Here is a 21,510-nt window from a genome sequence, read left to right as displayed (position 1 = left end):
GAAAATGGAGCAGAGAACAGAATAGTGGAAATTAAGCAGAGAATAAGTAAAGCGATAGTACAGGAATACCTTGTTAATCTAAATGAATATAAGTCTCCAGGACCAGATGAACTACATCCAAAAGTATTAAAAGAACTGGCAAAGGTAATATTGGAGCCACTGGCAATAATCTTTGAGAACTTATGGAGAACAGAAGTCCCAGCAGACTGGAGGAAGGCGAACGTTGTCCCCATCTTCAAAAAGGGGAAAAAAGAGGATCCCAACAATTATCATCCAGTTAGTCTGACATCAATACCCAGAAAGATTCTAGAGCAGATCATTAAATAGAGAGTCTGTGAACATCTAGATGGCAATACCATAACCACAAAAACTCAACATGGGTTTCAGAAAAAGAAGTCATGCCAGACAAATCTGATCTCTTTCTTTGATAAAATTACCAGCTTGGTAGATGAATGGAATGCTGTGGATATAGCATATCTTGATTTCTGTAATGCCTTTTACAAGGTTTCCCATGACATTCTTGCAAACAAGCTTGTAAATGTGGGCTAGACAAGGTAACTGTTACCTGGATTTGTAATTGGTTAACTGGGGAAACCCAAAGGGTGCTCAACAATGGCTCCTTTTCATCCTAGAGAGAAGTGACCAGTGGGGTCCCACAGGGTTCTGTCCTGGGCCCAGTGATATTCAACATCTTTATCAATGACTTGGATGACAGAATTGGGGACATACTTATCAAATTTGCAGATGACACCAAACTAGGAGGAGTAGCAAATACCCCAGAGGACAGGATCAAAATTCAAAATGACCTGAATAGACTAAAAAGCTGGGCCAAAGCCAACAAAATGAAATTCAACACAGAGAAATCTAAGATACTGCACTTAGGGCAGAAAAATGAAATGCACAGATATAGAATGGGGGACATCTGGCTGAATGAAACTACATGTGAAAGGGATCTTGGAGTCCAAGTAGACCACAAGTTGAACATGAGTCAACAGTGTGATGCAGCAGCTAAAAAGGCCAATGTAATTTTAGGCTGCATCAATAAAAGTATAGTGTCTAGATCAAGGGAAGTAATAGTGCCATTCTATTCTGTTTTGGTCAGGCCCCACCCTGGAATATTGTGTCCAGTTCTGGGCATCACAATTTAAACAGGATGTTGAGAAACTGGAGCGTCCAAAGGAGGGCAACTAAAATGGTGAAGGGTCTGGAAACCATGCCCTATGAAGAACGTCTTACAGAGCTGGGGGATGTTTAGCCTGTAAAAGGGAAGGTTAAGAGGTGATATGATAGCCCTGTTTAAATATTTGAAGGGATGTCATATTGAGGAGGTAGCAAGCTTGTTTTCTGCTACTCCAGAGAACAGGACCTGGAACAATGGATGCAAGCTACAGGAAAAGAGATTCCACCTCAACATTAGGAAGAACTTCCTGACAGTAAGGGCTGTTCGACAGTGTAACACACTCCTTCCTCCAAGTGCAGTGGAGTCTCCTTCCTTAGAGGTCTTTAAACAGAGCCTTGATGGCCATCTGTTGAGGATGCTTTGATTGAGAGTTCCTGCACGGCAGGGGGTTGGACTGGATGGCCCTTGTGGTCTCTTCCAAGTCTACAATTCTAAGATTATTCCTACCCTTGCTACAGACATCTGTCTGGCCACTGTGGGAAAAGAATCTGTGACTAGAAAATGTTTGTTCCAGTATGGGTATTTTTATAACTCTTTGGGTAAAAAGGTATAGAATTCCAGCCTCAGCAGCTCTGAGTATCATATCTTAAAAAGAGCATGGCCAACTGGCAACCCGTGGATTAACTCCAATGCAACTATATTAGATAACCCTCAGCAGTGTCCTGTACCAGTTTTAATCAAGAGATGAAAGCAGCTTACCAACTCAGAGGGAAATATTTTCAGATTTTCCATCCTTAGTTACATTTCCCTTCTTAGTTCTGTCTACAACATGTATTCAGTGTATCTATATATTTGATTGTAATGTTACAACTGAACGTCTACTCCCTTCATGTGAAAACAGTGCAAACTTTATTATAGAGCCCAACCTTTCAAAAAAAGTGTTTGGTTGTGTGGCAAAATAAACTTGTAGCCCTAAATCTCTGCCTAAAAAAAAGTAGCCATGAAAATAAAACCATTAGCCACTTTTTCTCAACTCAGTTTAGTTCTGCTGAATGATAAAACAAAAAGAACCAGCATATATGCAGAATACAAAATAATTATGAATAGCTGAAACATGGTACTAAGTGAAACAATTCACTTACAAATGACCGCAGCTCGGAGAGTATGTTGGATATGATTGCATTTGGGTCATCATATTCTTGTGGTTGTTCAAAAGAATGCCCTGCTTTATTAATCAGCCAGGCAGCAAGAGTGCAGAACATGTAGAACTGTTCGCCAGGGTTAATGGGCAACGCAAAGTAGTGCCTGTTTTAAAAGGAAGGGGCAGAAATTAGCCACCTATATTGAAAAATCCTGTCTTCCCTCTACCAGAACTCTGTATTACTATAACCTTCTATGCCCTCAAAATTGCTTTCTTCAAGGATGACATTATAGGAGTGGTATTTCACTGACAGGCAATTTCTCTGATAGATGTGCTCTTCTTTTTGCAGCACTTTCAGAATGTTATGCCACAAATGGCTGTGCTTTCTATTGTGTACGTACACCATACCAAAAATTAATTTGAAGCAAAGGATTTAAATGCAATTCTCAAGAATCTGCTGCCTGAACAGTTGTGGCCGCTAGTCCAAATTATCTAACAGTTTATGAAACTTTTACTGTCTGATCTTTTACAAAAGTATATTGCTTTATGTATTCAATTAAGATACCAATTTTTTTCCACAATTTACATAATTATGACATGTAATAATAGGAAAGGGGAGTATAACATAAGAGATAACTGCATGCATCATGATCACCAAGATCATCAGGTAAAATGACAGTTCATACATCTAAGCAAAAGCATCCTCTTACCAGTAATGCCTTATGTGCCATATTCAAAACAGAAACCTGGCAAGCATTCTAAGACTGTTCTTATTTTTGCTGGATTTTGGGAACAAAAGTTATGCTGATGCCTATTGGTGAGGATTTAAGTTGCTGTTTTGAATGGGTTCAAAACATTGTATTAAACTCTACTAACTCTAGCCTTTCAAGACAGGACAACCCATAAACTCAAATAAGCAGCAATGCAGACTATTAATATCCCTAAGCAAAAAAGAAAAAAAATTAAAAAATGAAGGAGCAGATGTATCACACAGAAATAATAAAAGCAAGGTACGAACAATAACTTCAAATATATGTTTTACACACATACACCTGTAGCGCACTTATTACCACTATACACCGGGTTTATTTTTGCATTACAACAGCCCAACGAGGTATGGATGGTATAAGTTTCTAGCTGTTAGATAGTTAGAATGCCGTGAAAAGAAGCTTGTTGAATACTGGCTCACAGCATGCACAATCTGAGTTTTATTTCTGACAAAAGCATTTGTAAAACAGAAGTTCCATAATAAATGGAATCAGCATTCCTAACAGCAGGTTCTTAACTCTGTTGCTCCATTTCTGACAAGATAAGAAACAATAACTTTTACCAGACAGATAATTAATCCTCCAGTGTTCCATTTGTAATGTTTTTGTTATTATTTTTACTGAAAGATTCCTAATTACATATTTTAGTGTTCCATTTCTTATGTTAAACAAAATTTGAAACACAATCTTATACACCCCCGTAACAGTTATGTCCCAGGTTCTATGAACCTCTACTTTCATGATGAGTTCAATTTTCGCAGATTTGATTAGTCATGGGTTTGCCATAAATAAATTGGGTTTTTTTAGTTTTGCAGCCTACTGTAGAAAATCACAAATGATGCATGCAGACTACAAAACGTATAGAAAACTAAGAACAAGTTTAGTAAGCTTAGTAAATGCATGAAATAATACATAAAACCCCTACTTCCCTTCCACCCTTCGAGCCTCACCCAGCACTGGTCACCTCACTGCAGCAGCTTTCCTCCTACAAGGCCTGGCATCCCTCACAATAGCAGAATGGAAGATGCACTTCACTTGTGTTCCTTAGCGCATGGAGACAGGAATACAGACTGATTTAATTTGGGGGGGGGGGGAGGGGGCTAAACATATTGCAGTTTTCCACTTTTGTGAAGGTCCTATGCCTCCAACCCCCATGAATGTGGAGCACCAAATGTACATATATAGTGAGAGGTCCCACCATGTTTAGTGGCCCTGGTATCACAATACAGACAAAATACTTATACCAACAATCCCAAGTCTTTTGGCTGAGCATGTCTGACAGGTCTGAAATCAAAACGTAAGTCTATGGTGACTTTTTTCTCCATCAACAAGCGAGAGAAATTTTGCCTTTTGTCACCTCAGCCAAAGAAGCATTGGCGGGTTACAGACGGGCAAAAAGGGATGTACTCATGACGTCATGAAGGTAGAGCCTTCAGACGGGCTTTCCCTGAATGCCGTCATGAACACGCCCCCCGCACGCCTCAAGCGGGAAGAAGCGGCATTAAAAAGGTGCTGCTTTTTTCCGCTTCTTTTTGATTTGATACGTACGTGCGCATCTCCGTCTGTAAGCCCCTGCACCGATACGTCAGAATTGCTACGCCGCAAATATAAGTTGCCGGTTTAAAAGCTCCGTGTCAGCTGCGTCGCATAATGGGTCGGGGTCCGGGACATGCGTGGTTTGCAGTCAAGCTTAAATTGCAACGTCCGCTGCCATGCAGCTGTGGAAGCTGCGGCACAGCTGCGGCGCATTTTAAGCCTCGTAACCCTAACCCTAGAGCCACTTGTGCGCATGCGTTGCTAGAATCGCGGGAAGTTGTAAGTTTTGCCGGCGGATGTTTTGGTTGTAGAAAGTGATAAGGGAAAGTTTGGGATTTAAAGTGACCCCCTACACACATTCCTGCGCCATTTTCACCTGGGAACGGGCACAGTTCGGCTGCTCCTGGCACAGCTGTGTGGCGGCTCCCCTTTGCCACCAGGCAGGATGGCTCAGCCATCCACCAGCACCCCGAAAAAAGGCAGGGGGACGTCTTGGTCTCATACTGAGACGGCTGACCTGATAGCTATATGGTCCCAGCCAAATATTTTGCAGAAACTGGAGCAGTCCTACCTGAATGCTGACACATATCGAGAAGTGGAAGAAGCCATGAAAGTCAAGGGCCACAACAGAACCTTGGAGGAGTGTCGCCGAAAATGCAAGTCGCTGAAATCTCAATACAAACAATACAGAGATGCCCTGGCTAAAGGTACTACAAAGGGCGCCCCCCCGCCCTTTTACAAGGAGCTGCATGCTTTCATCAAAAGTGATGGAAGCATCAGACCCCACAGACTAGCCACCAGTGGGGAGCGCGTGAGGGTCCCGGCGGGCCAGCCAGCCAGAGCCGAGCCTGTGGTGGTGGAGGAGGAGCAGGAGCAGACCCCGGAGCTTGAATGTGCCCAAGACCTTTTGATGCCTCGTCAGGGTAAGATGTGCCAGGGCCCCTGGGGGGAAGGCAGGGGGGAATGGGACAAGGGGAAGATGTGGCCCCAGGGTAGGCACAGGCCAGAGATGACCCTTGTCCCTTGTCATATAGGTGAGGAGCAGGAGGAGGAGGAGGAGGAGGAACACCCCGACTCAGGTGATTCCTCCAGCAGCCAGAGATTTCTGGACCCCCGTGCCGTGCTCAGACGAATGTCTGCTGAGGCTGGGAGCTCCAGAAGGAGACCACCATCTCGTGCTGGATCCTCTTCCACGACCAGCAGCTACCGTGACCGTTCACCTCTCTCTCGGGCCAGTGCACCCGCCAGCGATGGCAGTGAGACCGAAGAGAGTATGCAAGGTAAACCTTATATTTTTGTTTATAAATGCATGGCTCAACTGCGCAATTGTGGCATGTCTCATTCACTGCTTACTGTGCTGGTATGTTTGCAAGGTTGCTGTGCAAGTAGGATTGTGAGTGTCCCTGGCATGGTCATGTCCTGCATGTGTCCCACATTCCTAAGGCACCCCTCCCTTGCATGTAAATCTGTCCTTTCCCAACGCCCTTAGTTTGAAGCTCCACCCTTTGCCACAGCTTTGAGTGAGAGTTCCTGCATGGCAGAATGGGGTTGGTCTAGATGAACCTCAGGGTCTCTGCTAACTGTAGGCTTCTATGACTCTCTGCTTGTATGTCCCATAGTAGGAGGACGAACTGAAGCAGAACAAGAAGAAGAAGGAGAAGGAGAACCTCCTGCAGCTAATCCCATAGCTGCCATGTCAGCAGAGGAGCGCCTTGCCACCAAGAAGAAAAGGGTCCGTCCGTCAGCAGCTACTAGAACTGTGGCAGCTGTGGATGTGCTCAAGGTTTGCTCAGAAGAGAAAATGACAGCACTGATGCAGCAGGCGCAGCGAGCCTGTGATGAAAGGGAGAGGAGCAGACAGTCCCGCAGGGAGCTCATGGAAAGGGCACTGGAAGTTCAACTGAGGGGCGTTCAGAACCAGGAGACAGCACTAGAGAGGTCAGACCAACATCATGAGACCACAGTCCAGGAGCAGAGGCGACTCAACACCAGCATGGAAGCGCAGACTGTTCTGATGGGGCAAATGCTGGAGGTCATGAGGGGAGGGCAGGGTGGCCCGAGACGCAGAAGGGTACGTAGGGAGCAGGGTGGAAGAGGCAGGGCTGCTGTCCCCAGGGTCGTGGAGGAAGGGGTTGAGCAGCAGGAGCCCCCAGCAAGAGGTGGAAGAGGCAGGGCTGCTGTCCCCAGGGTCGTGGAGGAAGAAGTAGGGCCACAGGAGCCCCCAGCAAGAGCAGTCCCTCCAGCTGAGGAGCAGGCAGTTGCCATGGAGGTGGAACCGGCTCAGCAGCCTCTGGCTGGCCCATCCTCCAGCCTCTTCAGTCAGTCAGTGGCAGTCCCACCGCCCACACCCCGCCCCCAAAGGCAAAGGGCAACTAGAGGGGGCCTGGGCCTGGGATCAAGGGGCAGGGAGCACTGAAAAGGCACTAGGTCCCATGATGTCCCATAAAGACATCATTTCGCCTCCCAGGGCATGTGTTCCCTCCCAGCCCATCTACCCTATTCTACCCTTCCTGTTCTCTCCTCCCACCATGCCTGGCTCACTGGTCCCCAAACCAGCAATCTCCAAACTCTGTCCTCCCAGGCGTTTGGACTTCATCTCCCAGAATCCCCAGCCACCTTGCCCTGTGGTCTGGGATTCTGGGACATGAAGTCCAAATGCCTGGGAGGACAGAGTTTGGAGATTGCTACCTCACACCACTCCTGCTTAGCTTTAGACTGCACAGTTGCGCCTAAGCTATCTCATTCACACTCACAGCCACACCGCCGCAGTTGCGCATAATTAACCACACAAATTTTTTTTTTTAAAAATAAACTTTTTTATTAACAATAACAATAAATTGTTTTCACTATGTACATATATACAAAAGGAAGGGGGAGGGTGAAGGGGGGTGGTGAAGGGGGGATGGCAGAGGGGGCAGGGAAGGGAAGCTGCTTCAGGGAGGGGGAGGAGGCGGTGGGGCGGGCAGCCGGCGGAGGAGTTCCTGGAGAGTCTCCTCCATGGAGGAGACTTTCTCTGCCAGCTTGTCCACCTTTGCTTCGATAGCAGCGAACCTCCTCTCCGTCCGGTTCTCTGTGGGGGGAAAAGAAAGAGGATGGTTAGGATCAGCCTGTGGAGCCCATCACCCACTCCCACAGGCAGGGTTTCTGGGTGCCCCCACTCCCTTCCCTGGGTTCACCACTACACTTACCTTGCTGCCGGGCTTGGAGGACACGATCCAGGGCACTGGCAGCGAGGGCCAAGTGCCCTGGCTGTCCTGGCAGGCGGCGGCTCGGCCCAGGCTCCTCTTCCTGCGCGACGGCGGCAGCAGCAAGGACATGAAGCCCTGCAAAAGGGGAAGGAAAGGCCCAAGTTACCATGCTGGCATGGCAGATAAGGGCACAAGTGTCGTGGGGGCTGCAGGCAGGCAACCCCCACCCCTCACCCTGGGGACCTACCTTCCGCCAGAGGAGCCTGCTCTGGCTGCGGAGGGGCCACAGCAGCTGGTCCTGGCTGTGGCCCACCCTCGGGGACATCCTCGTCCCCCGAGGATGGTGGAGAGGGCGACCTGGCAGGGTGCCCTCCCTCCCTCCGCCTCCGCCTCGGCCGCACGCCTGCAGAAGGGAAGAGGACGGATGGCATTGGCACCATGCAGGAAGGAGAAGAGGGCAAGGGAAGGGTCAAGGAGGGGAGGACAGGGCATGGCAAGAGCTCTGGCTTACCTGGAGGACGGCGATCTTCCGGTCTGGGCCGATCTCCCCTGATCCACAGGTCCTTCAGCCGCGAGAAGAATGGTGGCTGCCTGTCAACCGGGGGCGCCTCTCCGAAATCCTCAAGGGTTTCGAAGAACGCTGCCTTCAGAGTTTTAAATTTAACTCTACATTGGTGCAGCGTTCTTTGAAACCCTCGGTTTCGGAGGGCACGAGATGCCTCGAGGAAATGCCCCCGGTTGGGCTTGTTGGTGCTGGCCATCACCCTCCTCGCGGCTGCCTGTGGCATCAGGGAGTCCAGGAGGATCCCGACCTCTTCATCGGTCCAGTAGGCGATTCGGACCGGGACCCTCCTGCGTGGCTCTGCCATGTTGATCGCCGTCCTGGGGTCTTTCACAGTTGCGCACGGGTATATATGGGCACCTGTGGCTCTGGGCCGTTAGGCCACGGTGGTCCTAGGCCAATGAAAGCTTTCAGAGGAGCAGTTTGAATCTTTCCCCCAATAGATGCCCTCTGAGTACCCCATTGATACATTCAAATGGGCCATTAGGAAAGCTTGAATTTGAGGGAGATTGATACATTGTCAAAGGGGCAATTGGCAGTTGGAGCTGATGTATCTTTTTCACCCAGGAAAACAGGCGCCAGGAGACCTTTTGTATGTGTGTGTTTGTGTGTGTCCCCCTCAGGCACGTGGCAAAACATGCCCACAGCACAGATCAGGAATGATAGGCAGACTCAAACTGTGGATAATGGGATACATTTATTCATGTGCTTATGCTATTACAGTACAATGCACTCTGACATCACAGATGATGGCACAGGAGCCATCCTTCAGATTCTCCTTGTCAGGAAAAAATCTGCCAGGGCATCCCTCACAGCCTCCCCTGCTGACTTCTTGGCATTCTCTTCATCCCTTGTGATTGGTGCCGGGGCGGGCAGCACAAAACGGCGCCTATATCGCATGCCCTCATCCAGGACCCTGCCCTTGGTCTCACAGATGTTGTGCAGAATGACACATGATACCAGGATGGGCACCACGTTCTCCTCTACCACCAGGAGTGGGGCAGTGAGACAGCGCCATCTCACCTTCAATCTGCCAAACGATCTTTCCACGGCCCCCCTGACGCGATTCAACTTCTTGTTGAAGATCTTCTGTCTGGGAGTGCGTGGGGTCTTAAAGGGTGTCATGAGCCATTTCCGAATGGGGTAGGCAGAGTCAGCCAGTATCAGGGGCCCGATCTGCTGGCCTCTGATGTTGATGCTGGGGTTCCCTTGCACATAGATGCCAGCCTCCATGGCCTCGTAGATGAGAGAATTCCGTGCCACCCTGGCATCGTGTGCTGACCCATGCCACCCGAGCTCCACGTCCACGAATCTTCCTGTGTGGTCACATGTCCCTTGCAGGATGACAGAATAGGAGCCCTTTCTGTTGACATAGGCATTCCTCAGCCCCAAGGGTGGTATGATCAGGCAGTGGCACCCGTCCATGAGGCCAACCACTTGTGGAAAGCCGCGGCGACCAAAGGCATCCATAATCTGTGGGGGAAAGGAAGGGAGAGAAACAGAGGAATTGAGATGACAAGTATGTTACAGGTGCGCAACTGCACCATAGCAAGAGCAGCAAATGTACAGTGAGGGGGTGACACTTGACACAGAATACCACAGGGCTGCCAAAGATTAAAGGGAAGGTGGTGTGGCTGTCCCTACCTCACGTGCGTTCCCCAGGTACACGGTCCTTGACAGCAGCAGCTTCTCCATGGCCAGGGCAAACTCCACCACGATCTCCCCCACGGTGGCAACGCCAGTCCCAAACAGCGCTGCCGTCACAATATAGGTGGATTTGTGTGCCAGTGAAAAGACACCAATGGCCACTCTCTTCTCCACCGGGATGGCTTTCCTCATCACTGTGTCTGCCTTCTCCAGTTCTGGGCGCAGGATGCCCACAAGCCTGTGGAAGAGGGCACGGGGCATTCGGAAGAAATGCCTCCATTGCTCGTCAGACCATATGGTTGAGACAAAGTTGTCCCACAAGTCGTGCGATGCAGGGACCTGCCAGCATCGGCGGAGACGTGCCACTCTGGCCAGGGCCATGGCACCGCCAACAGTAGCCATATGAAGCGCTATGGCAGCCGCTGCCGTTCGCTGTTCTGTGCCATCATCATCATCACTGCTGCTGTCATCCAAGTCTACAGCTGTCATGGTGGTGGATGATGGGACCTCCATTGCAGTGGCAATGGAGGCGGAGGGGGCAGAGGAGGCAGGGAAGACGGCGGTGGCAGCGGCGACAGCTGTGGCTGTGCATTGCAGCTTCATTAAGACCACAGGGAACAAAGGAGAGGAGGCATCCATGATGCCAGTGGTGGCACTCGCAATGCGCAAGCGGGCAAGGATGCCAACACCAGCTGATCACCAGCTGGCAGGAGGCCACCTTTGTTCTTGGGCAGGGCGGGGAAAAAAGTTTAAAGGGACCTGGGCCCTTTAACGGTGCACATGCGCACTTTGCAGTTGGGAAAAGGGAACTTGCCGGCTGCTGGCTGACTGCCGCAGCTGCGCACTTCTCATGCGGCAAAAGAAAAAAAAAAGCCGCGGTTTGCGCCGCCCGTGCGGAAGCTGCTTCTCTTTTTGCAGCGTCCTCCGAGGCGGCCGTATGAAAGCTCCGGGTCCGAAATGGACCCAGGTGGGGCGTCTTCACTGCCCCCCGTGTGGAAGCTCCAACACCTGAAGCACGCCCCCGGGGCGGGCCGTCTGGAGGCTCCGTATTGAGCTGAATACACATCCAAGACGTCTTTCCCTGCCCGTCTGTAGCCCGCCATTAAAAAGGAAAGTACTATACATCCCTTCCTCACTTTCTTACCTCAATATTAGGCCTGAATAATTAAATAATAAAGTATAGTTGACCCTCTGTTTTCGTGGGGGATCGGTTCCAGACCACCACCACCGCCCACCACCCCCGAAAACCGCTTATATTCAAGCCTCATTGGCTTGAATGGCAGCACACCCCATTTTGTCCCCCTCTGTTTGCTGCCTGCAAATGAGTGAGGGACATGGACTTCAAGTCCACGAAAAATGGAGGGGCAGTGGTACTGAGATTACTGTATATATCAGTGATGGCAAACCTTTTAGAGATTGAGTGCCCAAACGGCAACCCAAACCCCACTTATTTATGGCAAGGTGCCACGTACCTCTGGCTTTCTAGTAATGAACTCTAGCAAACACAATGGCACGCATGCCCACAGAGAGGGCTCTGAGTGCCCTCTCTGGCACGCGTGCCATAGGTTCACCACCACTGGTATATGCCCATGTATAAGTCTAGAAGTTTTAGTAAAAAAAATAGACCCCAAAAACCTGAGTCCACTTATCCATGGGTCAATGTAAGTAATGTACTTAAACTTTTATTTAAAATGGAACCATCCCCTGGTGAAAGTCAAGAATGTAATCTGTACTGGAAGCACTGACTTTAGAGGTAAGCTTTAGGGTAAGAACAAACAGTTATGCCTCCTAGAATTTTCTAAGTTCTCTGGCATCATTTTCCATTGCTTCATCCTTTACATCCTTTATTACATGCCCCTAAAATTTAACCTTGACTTATCCATGGGTCATATCAAAATCCATAATTATGGCCCCAAAATCTGGCCTTAACTTTAACATGAGGTCGATTTATAGTTGAGTATATATGGTATACCTGAATCTGATTTTGCCAGTTTCAAATACTTGTCCTTGGTACTTGTCCTTGAATCTGATTTTGCCCCTTGCAGTTATTTATGGTTATTATCAAGTTTTCCAGTTGTTATGTAATGAAAATGAAATGAAAATAAAATACGGTACACTACAGACCTTGTTTTTAAAAATGTAAAACTTTGAAAAACATTTTAAAATATCACTATTAAAATCCTTTCCACTTGAGTGCAATAACAAGTGCTGAAATTTAATGCAGTAATTCTATATAAATGTAACTAAACTTTGAGCAGATTGACCAAATGTTATAAGCACCAAGGAGGACAGGGCACCACAAAATGTAGGACATTCAAGAACAATGTAGGCTGTTACAAAATAAAAGCTGAAAACATTAATATAAATGTAAATGAATGCTTCTTAGTCATGCTCAAAATGGAGGCCATTTTGAAATTTCTCTAGGACAGAAGGCGCAAAGGTAGGGCATTTCTTGGAAAAGGAGGATGTGTGATGATACAATATCTGGGTTTATGTGAAGACATGAGTACTCTTCTGCAAGTTACTATATTTCAAGGAATAGAATGACAGTGTCATCCTGGTCTGGAGGAAGTCATTAGTAATAATAATAATAATAATAATAATAATAATTTTTATTTATATACAGCTTTTCCAAAAGATCAAAGCGGTTTACATAGAGTTTAAAACCAATTACAAAACACATCATAAAATAGATAAAACCAAGAGCACTAAATACAATATACAAATCTAAAAACAATCATTCAATCAATCAATAGGGTGAGGTAGAGTCAGTGGGATCAGAGTACACGACTTCATTTTCCAGGGGGGAAGGCTTGACAGAAGAGGAAGGTTTTAAGCCTCTTTTTAAATGTTTCCAGGGGGGTGATAAGATGGAGCTCGTCAGGAAGACTATTCCAGATTTGTGGGGCCACTACTGAGAAGGCCATTTGGGAAGTAGTAACATATTTAGAAGGTGGAATTTCCAGTAAGTTCTTCCCGGTTGTTCTGAGTGTGTGGGGCGGATTATATGGAGAGATGTGATCCCTCAAGTAACTCGGGCCCAAGCCATGTAGGGCTTTATAGGTAATAACCAACACCTTGTATTGCACTTGGAAGCGAATAGGTAGCCAGTACAGATCTTTCAGAATTGGTGTTATATGGTCAAACCTGGAAATTAAGACATTAGAGGAAACTTTGGTTTAAAAAATAAAGATAATTTCTGAAAAGCAGGATGTACAAGGGGAAAGAGAAGAGATGGGATGAAGTATACAGTTCATGGTTTACTTTATATACTCATGTATAAGTCTAGACATTGTAGTAAAAAAATTGACCCAAAAAAACTGGGTTGACTTATCCACAGATCAATATAAGTACTGTACTTTAACTCTTATCAAAAAAGGAACCATGCCCCGGTGAAAAGTGAGAGCTTAATCTCTTCTCGGATCACCTAACAGCATCAACCCCCTCTACTCTCTCATCCATCCAGCCTTAGAGTGAGCACAAACAGTTATGCCTGTTAACATTTTTAAAGTTCTTTCTCATTGTTTTCCTTTGCTTCATCCTTTACATTCTTTGTTACAAACTGCTAGGTTTTACCCTCAATGTATCCACAAGTCATATCAAAATCCATAATTTGGCCCCAAAACCTGCCCTCAACTTATATGCGAGATTGACTTATAGTCAAGCATATATGGTACTTATCACAACAGTGATGGCTGAACCAAGCCAATGCTCCAGTTTACATTTTCTTCAACTATTCATGAAAAAAAATCTATATTTTCCAGCCAGGTTTGCACAAAGGCCTTAAGATATGTGCCAATTCACTTAATATTTAATTCAATTTAATTATATTTAGACATTCATAAGCTATAATTGGTATGAACAAAACTGGTGAGGAAAATGAAGAGGATTTTAACACAACAGCAAAAGCATATCACAAGCATGCATCAAGAAAACTGTAACAGACACAATGACTGATTTACCTTTGGGATGATGAAGAGCTGTTCAGAACAAAAAAATCCATCTTCTTAACATCAAGCCTCAATCAAATGACATTTCATTTCTGATAACACAATCCTATGTTTCTGCTCAGTACACAAGTACACCCCTCAAGTGAGCTGCACATATAGGATTGTATCTTGAGACTGATACATATACACCACACATGTATTAGGTCATTTTTAAAAAAGCATGAAACAAGTGTGTGTGTGTGTGTTGTACATCCTACAAACAGCACTCACACAGAGTACATAGTTTCATTTCACTGGCAAAAGGACTAAGAGTAAACTCAAGTTAATGGAGAGATGCATTAGCCATGCTTAAACTGAATTCTTAACGTTACTCTGACCGAAGTACAAGAAGGACTTTATGAACAGTTCATTAATTTAATGAACCCAACTTCAGTGTTCTTCTGTCTATAGAAGGAAAAAAGTACTACAACTGAGAAAATAAATCTTTAAAATATGAATTCTGTATTTCAAACTTTTAGATGCAAAGGCTTCCAAGTCAAAACTTAAGTTAGGCAGCTTTACTTCCCAAGACTTCAGTTCTATCACTGCTGCACTTCACATACAATCCTCAGCAACAGTAACACTCTATGGCACACTATTTAGAAATAATCAATAAGCTATTAACCTTGGCAAATCCATCCTTTAGAACTTGACACAATATTTGTACTGTGTCAACAGTGTCTCATGCTATAGCCTGCTAAGACGTGTAGCATAGCAAAGTACTGCACTCTATACTATATAGTACGTTACAGGCAAACAAAGGACAGATCCAAAGTACCCAAGGATTCCATGATTTTCAGAGCACAGATAAGAGAGAAAAGTCACCCCTACTTCCCCAGAAAGGAGTGAAGACGGTATGTACTGAAGTTATTACACTAAAATCAGCTATTGATAAATAAGAACAATATTATAGTGTCTCACCTGGAAAGGCTCTTTCCTTAATGAATGCTCATCTGAGTGCCATATGATGCACAGAAGTTAGCAGATGGAGAGTATGTTTAAGTCACTAGCACTAGTCAATGGACAGCATGAGTACCTAGTAACCAGTACTACTGACTATATAGACATTGTGCAAACCCTTACATTTCTTTCTTTAAAAAAAAACCAGGACACCTAAGCCATGTTTATTATTATCACATGAAAGGATATTATTAATTTCCCATTTTACAGTGAGGCTGGAAGGTAAGAGTAAATGTGAGTCCCTTGCTCAACCTCAACCGATCACTGCACTGCACTAAATGGCAGGATGTCGTGAGCAGCTGCCCTCCAAGGAAAAGCACCTTTGCCACTAGCAATGTGTATTTTAAAACATCACATTACAAAAGTATGTACATTCAACATATGAAAAAACAACAACCAACATTCAGCATATTAACCCAAATAATCAGCTCTTACCATACCTGTGAAAGGTTGTTTTTGTTTTTGTTTTGAGAAACAAGCTGAACAAGGTTTAAGCAAACAAACTTTCAAACCCTGAGTTCTTACTTTTCCAGGAACTGCTCTGTACAAATATTAAAAACGCAGAAATTGGGGAAATTACAAAACACGTAAAACAATGCCTACCACGTCCCACCAGACTTACATCTAGTACGTAGCCAGAGGCTGGAAGACAGTACAGCCCATCTTCCAAATAACATTGCTTATCAGAGACATGATATATTTCTTCTTGTAACTTTTTTTTAAAAAAATTCAAACAAACCTAAACAGCCATGGAACTGTTTCTTACCCATTTACCAACACCAGGTAACAGGATCTTACAGATGGATGGGACTATAAGCACCCATCCAGTCCAATCTCCGTTGTTGTTGTTGTTGTTGTTAACTGCCCTCCAGTTGACTGACTCATAGTGACCCAGAAGATGAGACATCTCCAACACTCCTGGTCCTCTCCCTCTCTTCTCAGGTCCTGGAGGCTCAATGTGTGGTGTCTTTCACTGAGTCTATCCATCTCTTCCTCTCTTTCTAGTTCCACCTTTCCTAGCATCTCTGGTCCAAAACACACTGTGGGAACAACCCACTTTAAGACAGCTTTAACCGCCCTGGTTCAATGCTAGGGAATTCTGGAAACTAGCTTTGTGAGACAACATTTACCTCTTCTCTGCCAGAGAGCTCTGGTGCCACAATAATCTACCAATTCCCTAGCACTGAGCCAGGGGAGCTAAAGCAGTCTCAGACTGGGTCATTTCTGTAGTGTTTTGGAGCACTGTCATTTTAATCCCCTGCCATACAGGAATACACAATTACAGCTTAGTCCTAAAAGATGCCATTCCAACCTCTGCTCCAATAACTTCAACAGTAACAGCATCTCAGAGTTGGAAGGGACCACAAGGGCCAACCCCCCTGCCATGCAGGAATACACAATATGTAGCAGTTGGTTTGCAGTTGTTGTTACGTGCCTTCAAGTCATTTCGTTTTATGGAGACCCTAAGGCGACCTTATCGTGGGGTTTTCTTGGCAAGATTTGTTCAGAGGTGGTTTGCCATTGCAACTGCGACACTCCTGAAAGATGCAAGTGACAACATTTCCCCAGACCACATATTTAGGCTGCATCCGTACTGCAGAAATGATCCAGTTTGGTACCACTTTAACTGCCACAGCTCAATGCTATGGAACTCTGGAAATTATTATATAGGGGGTTTGGGGGCTATGTGTCCATGTCCTAGAAGAGTTTATTCCTGACGTTTCTCCAGCATCCCTGGCTGGCATCTTCAGAGAATCATCTCTGAAGATGCCAGCCACAGATGCTGGTGAAATGTCAGGAATAAACTCTTCTAGGACATGGACACATAGCCCCCAAACCCCACAAAGAACGATGGATGTCGGCCATGAAAGCCTTCGACTTCACTCTGGAAGTTATTGTTTTGGGAAGCATTTAGCCTTCTCTGTCAGAGAGCTCCAGTGCCACAGCAAACTATAGTTCCTAGAATTAAATAGAATTGAGCTCCAGAGGTTAAAGTGGTGTGAAACTGGATTATTTCTGCGGTGTGGATGCAACCTCAGTCTTCTTTCCATAAGTGCAGAAAACCCCATGAAAGAAGTTTGCCTTTGGGTCACCGTAAGTCAGAAACGACTTGAAGGCACACAACAACAACAACAACATATCCAGGAGTAGCCGTGTTGGCCACATCCCAAAGTACGACAACACCCAAATCCCCAAAAGAGTGGCCAACCAAAAGGCACACTGCTGTCCAAGCTCCACTGGAGGCTCCTTCTTCTTCTTCTTTATCGGGCAAACCTTTTAAATTAAAACCTTTTAGCGCCTAAATGAAGAAGTTGGTGACAGAGTTTCGAAAGCTTGTGGCATACATTTGTGCACTTTGGTTGCTATGCTAACAACAACAACAAAGGTCCAAAACACACTGCAGAAGTAAAACAACCCAGTCTGAGACTGCTTATCCTTAGAAGATCCTGGGAAATTGCAGTTCACTGTGGCACCTGACAGAGAAGGGCTGAATGGCCTCACAAAACTACACTTCCCAGGATTCCCTAGCATTGAGCCAGGGCTGTTAAAGCGGTCTCAAACTGGATTATTATTTCTGCAGTGTGTGCTTTGGAACAAAGTTTACCTGCCTGGCTGCATCCACACTGCAGAAGTAACTCGGATTGAGAGCGCTTTAAACGGCCAGTAGGCTCCCTGCTGTGGAATTCTGGGAATGGCACCGAAGGTGCCCCAAACAAACTACCATTCCCAGAATTCCACAGCAGGGAGCCCCTGGCCGTTTAAAGCGCTCTCAATCCGAGTTATTCCTGCAGTATGGATGTAACCCAAGTTTATATCCAGGAAACCCAAGTCGTGCACGTGTGAACCCGCTCCAGAGACACGTGTCGAGTCACCTAGAGGGCGGCCTCATGTTGTGGCTCCGCAGCGCCGCCTCTTCCTCGTAGTTGAGCAACTTCAGCTTCTGCAGCAACTCGTCCATCATGACGAACATGTGGTAAGCAGCGCCGGGGCCCCGCTCCACCTCTGGGGCCTCGTTGAGGTCGCCTTCCTCCTCCCTCGCTGCAGCAGCAGCAGCCGCCGCCATTTCAGCCCAATTCTCGGCCTCCTCCGAGTCGCCAGCGCGGGAAAGGCGTCGCCGGGGAAACAAGCCCCGCCCCTTTGGAACGTCTCTCCGCCGAAGCCCAATCGTTTCCCTCGGAGGCGGAGTCTTGGTTGCGCAGGCGCAAAGCGCTGGTCCTCGTCGCTCGCGCCTCTTCCTGGGCTTCGTCAGCGTTGCCATGGAAACGGCTGCGTCCGTTGGTCGGCCGTAGGCGCTGAACGAGTTCAAATAGGAGATCTGTCTCTGGGCGGAGCTTCACAAAACTTTTTTCCCCCTCAACTCCCTATAGATGGGACCCTATAGCAAAACATACATGCTCCTTTTAACATTGGGTGGTGTGTGTATAACAATAATAATAATAATAATTTATTATTATTATTATTATTATTATTATATACACACAACAACCCAACGTTAAAAGGAACGTGTAGGTTTTGCAATAATAATAATAATAATAATAATAATACAATTTATCCTTATACACACACAACTCAATGTTAAAAGGACCGTGTATATTTTGCTATTGTTATTATTATACAATGGTGATAAATTTTATCTCTCTCCTGCCTCTCCTTGAGGGATGGGGGTACAACATGTTAAAAATGCAAAACAATTCAAAACAACAAATAAATGAAACCAACTATTAAAATCCGATCAAAAATAAAACCAACGATAAAAATCCAACACTATAAAAGCCATTGAAACACATATAATAGATTTTTGTTAACAAATATACCACTTAAAAAGTCACGTTTTAAAACTATATTGTGAATTGAACTCTCTTCCATAAGTCCTGCAGGCGGTGCAGCAATGAAACATAAACTAGGCCCACTAGAGAAGCCAACTATAACACTGAGGTGCTTTGACCTCAGCAGTAGCTATTTATGCAGCAGAGAGCGGAAGCACAAACTCAGCAGTTATGATGCTAGGAATTGAAATTATTTCTTAACATTAAATTGTTATTACTCAAGGAAACTTTAACCAAGACCAGAAGGTTCTCTTTGTCTAACAAAGAGGTAGAAAGCGTTAGTTATAGAATATTCCATAATGCTATGTCTGTGAGAGACAGCTGGCTGGGATTTTCTGTGTATGTATAAGGTATTACTTTCTGCCTTTTTGCCATATATATATATATATATAAAATACCAAAGTATGTTGGACTCTAAATATAGGAATGGAGTACAGTGGTTCTGCTCATGGATATAAAAGACATTGCCAGGCTGTGGTTTCTTTCCTAGACTAATCTGACTGAGCGACACGCTCTGGCCTAGCCGTGTTGCTTTGCAAACCAATAATAAAAACTTGTTCTTGTTTTAATCCTCTAACTCTTGTTTGGACATTGGGTATTTACTGAACAAGAGGGAACATTTGCCTTTTTCTAGGCAGTAACAGCAGTATTTATTTGGCAATGTTGCACTGACCAACCTTGAATGATGCACACACATTCCAAAAAAGATTTGTCCAAAAGTCCTTGGAGGCTTTTATCACTTGTTTCAATATGTACAAGGTATACACAAGCTCTCCTGTAATATTCTCCAACATTCGCTGTCTGGTATACAGCAATTCACTCTCTACTAACAACTCCACTCCCTTCAAAGCCCTGGGTTTTAGAGCACTTATATTAGTGGTAATTACTAAGGGTTGAAACCTGGTGTTACTTCTCATTTACAGCCATACAAACTATTTTACACTGTCTTAAAGGGACATTGGCAAGTTTCTTCAGAGGGAGTTTGCCATTGCCATCCTCTGAGGCTGAGAGAGTGTGACTTGCCCAAGGTCACCCAGTGGGCTTCCATGGCCAAGCTGGAAATCGAGCCCTGGTCTCAAGTCACTGTCCAATGCTCAAGGCACTTTGCCATACTGGCTCAGGTGTCGGCCATCTAGGGAAGTACAATAACATCCAAAATCCACCAAGCAATGACCCCTTTATGGGGACAACTGAAATGCATAAATTACATGATGCAAGTGTTCGAAGGCCTCTTCATCAGGCAAAGGTGGCACAGTATGGAGCCCTGGTGGCGCAGTGGTTAAATGCCTGTACTGCAGCCATTCACTCAAGACCACAAGGTTGCGAGTTCAAGACCAGCAAAAGGGCCCAAGCTCGACTCAGGCTTGCATCCTTCCGAGGTCGCTAAAATGAGTACCCAGACTGTTGGGGGCTAATTAGCTTACTTGCAAATTAGCTTACTTGCTGTTCACCGCTATGATCTCTGGAATAGCGGTATATAAATAAAATAAATTATTATTATTATTATTATTATTATTATTATTATTAAAGGTGCCCATCCAGGAGTGAACATATTACACCCATACTCAAGTCACTCCATTGGCTGCCAATTAGTTTCTGGGCAAAGTACAAAACACATTTGAAGACCTATCTCTTCTGGCAGGCCTATCCAGGCAGTTTTTAATCATGAATTTTAAATCTGAATTTTATATTTAATTATTATCCTATGTATTGTGATATAAATACTGCATAGAGATGCAGCTTAATATGTGTATTTTATGTAAGGATAGTGTTTTAACTATGTTGTAGGAGAAGAGAAATAAAATAATAACAACAACAACAACAACAATAATAATAATAATATAGGAGGGGGAGAATAATAATAATAATAATAATAATAATAAAATTTTATTTCTATACTGCTATTCCAGCGATCACAGCGGTGTACATCAAAGAGTAAGACAATTGAAACATTAGCATGAAATAATACAAAGTTAATAATTAAGAACAGTGAAAACTAACAACACCCTATACAAGTGGCTGTGTAGAATGGAATACACAAAAACATTGCCACGGGGAAGAGAATGACCACAAGGCTCACGGGGGGAAAGCCTGGCGGAACAAAAAAGTCTTCAAGTTCTTCTTGAAAGCATCGAGGGAGGTAGAAGTACGGAGCTCATTGGGGAGGGAGTTCCAGAGCTGAGGGGCTGAAATAGAGAAAGCCCTCTGAGCTGATACATATCGAGCATCTGGAACTCTTAAAAGATGTCTTTCACCCGACCTGAGAGTGCGGGGCGGATTGTATGGGGAGAGGCGGTCCTCCAAGTACCCTGGGCCCAAGCCATTTAGGGCTTTATAGGTGCTAACCAACACCTTGTATTCAGCCCGGAAGCAAATAGGCAGCCAATGGAGATTTTTTAGGACTGGTGTTATATGGCTGGCCCTGGAACATCCAGTAACCAGCCGAGCAGCCATATTCTGCACTAATTGAAGCTTCCGGGTTTGGTACAAGGGTTGCCCCATGTAAAGCGCATTACAGAAATCTAATCGAGAGGTTACCAGAGCATGTATAACGGTTTCAAGGTCCTCCCGGCCAAGGAAGGGTCGCAGTTGGCGTACCAGCCGAAGCTGATAACAGGTGCTCCTGACCGCCGCATCCACCTGAGCAGTAAGGTGAAGCGATGAGTCCAGAAGCACCCCAAACTGCGAACAGAGTCCTTCACAGGGAGTGTGACTCCATTTAGGACAGGTGGAAAAATTTCCTTACCCAGACCAGGAGAGCCAATCACCAGTA

At 45.4% G+C, this 21,510-nt stretch overlaps 4 protein-coding genes across 7 annotated transcripts in view; 1 reads left to right on the top strand and 3 right to left on the bottom strand.

Moving 5' to 3' along the window:
• The window catches only part of IFT57 (intraflagellar transport 57), a 44,438-nt gene extending 26,395 nt beyond the window's left edge, over positions 1 to 18,043 (bottom strand). Inside the window, exons 1-2 of one of the 3 annotated variants that reach the window (XM_089512325.1) lie at positions 17,784 to 18,043; positions 2,263 to 2,425 (exon numbers count right to left, since the gene is read on the bottom strand). In XM_089512325.1, coding sequence (XP_089368451.1) covers positions 2,263 to 2,425; positions 17,784 to 17,974 — 354 coding nt within the window. In that variant the 5' untranslated portion in view covers positions 17,975 to 18,043. Of the gene's footprint in view, positions 1 to 2,262; positions 2,426 to 3,978; positions 4,185 to 17,783 lie in introns of those variants that run through there. The other 2 variants (XM_089512324.1, XM_089512326.1) reach the window with 2 other exon arrangements.
• LOC149319770 (uncharacterized) lies at positions 4,649 to 7,347 on the top strand. 2 transcript variants are annotated; one of them, XM_089508162.1, is made up of 3 exons: positions 4,649 to 5,487; positions 5,599 to 5,844; positions 6,184 to 7,347. In XM_089508162.1, exons 1-3 carry the CDS (start codon positions 5,010 to 5,012, stop codon positions 6,978 to 6,980), a joined length of 1,521 nt encoding a protein of 506 aa, XP_089364288.1. In that variant the 5' UTR covers positions 4,649 to 5,009; the 3' UTR covers positions 6,981 to 7,347. The 2 variants fall into 2 exon arrangements, with proteins under 2 accessions (XP_089364288.1, XP_089364287.1); XM_089508161.1 differs by having other exon boundaries at positions 4,649 to 5,844.
• Positions 7,441 to 8,901, bottom strand: LOC149319769 (uncharacterized). The gene is made up of 4 exons (XM_089508160.1): positions 8,264 to 8,901; positions 8,000 to 8,155; positions 7,753 to 7,887; positions 7,441 to 7,634 (listed from the first exon to the last, which is right to left on the bottom strand). Exons 1-4 carry the CDS (start codon positions 8,619 to 8,621, stop codon positions 7,498 to 7,500), a joined length of 786 nt encoding a protein of 261 aa, XP_089364286.1. The 5' UTR covers positions 8,622 to 8,901; the 3' UTR covers positions 7,441 to 7,497.
• LOC149319768 (uncharacterized) lies at positions 8,707 to 10,996 on the bottom strand. The gene is made up of 3 exons (XM_089513237.1): positions 9,959 to 10,996; positions 9,338 to 9,787; positions 8,707 to 8,721 (listed from the first exon to the last, which is right to left on the bottom strand). Exons 1-3 carry the CDS (start codon positions 10,598 to 10,600, stop codon positions 8,707 to 8,709), a joined length of 1,107 nt encoding a protein of 368 aa, XP_089369363.1. The 5' UTR covers positions 10,601 to 10,996.
• Positions 18,044 to 21,510: the final 3,467 nt, after the last annotated feature.

The sequence above is a fragment of the Sceloporus occidentalis genome, unplaced genomic scaffold (assembly GCF_023333645.1).
Source record: "Sceloporus occidentalis isolate IW3139 unplaced genomic scaffold, rSceOcc1.0.p SCAF_2, whole genome shotgun sequence".
In the NCBI taxonomy this organism is placed as follows: Eukaryota; Metazoa; Chordata; class Lepidosauria; order Squamata; family Phrynosomatidae; genus Sceloporus; species Sceloporus occidentalis.
Note: the sequence above shows the minus strand (reverse complement) of the source record. Positions and strands in the feature narration are given on the sequence as shown.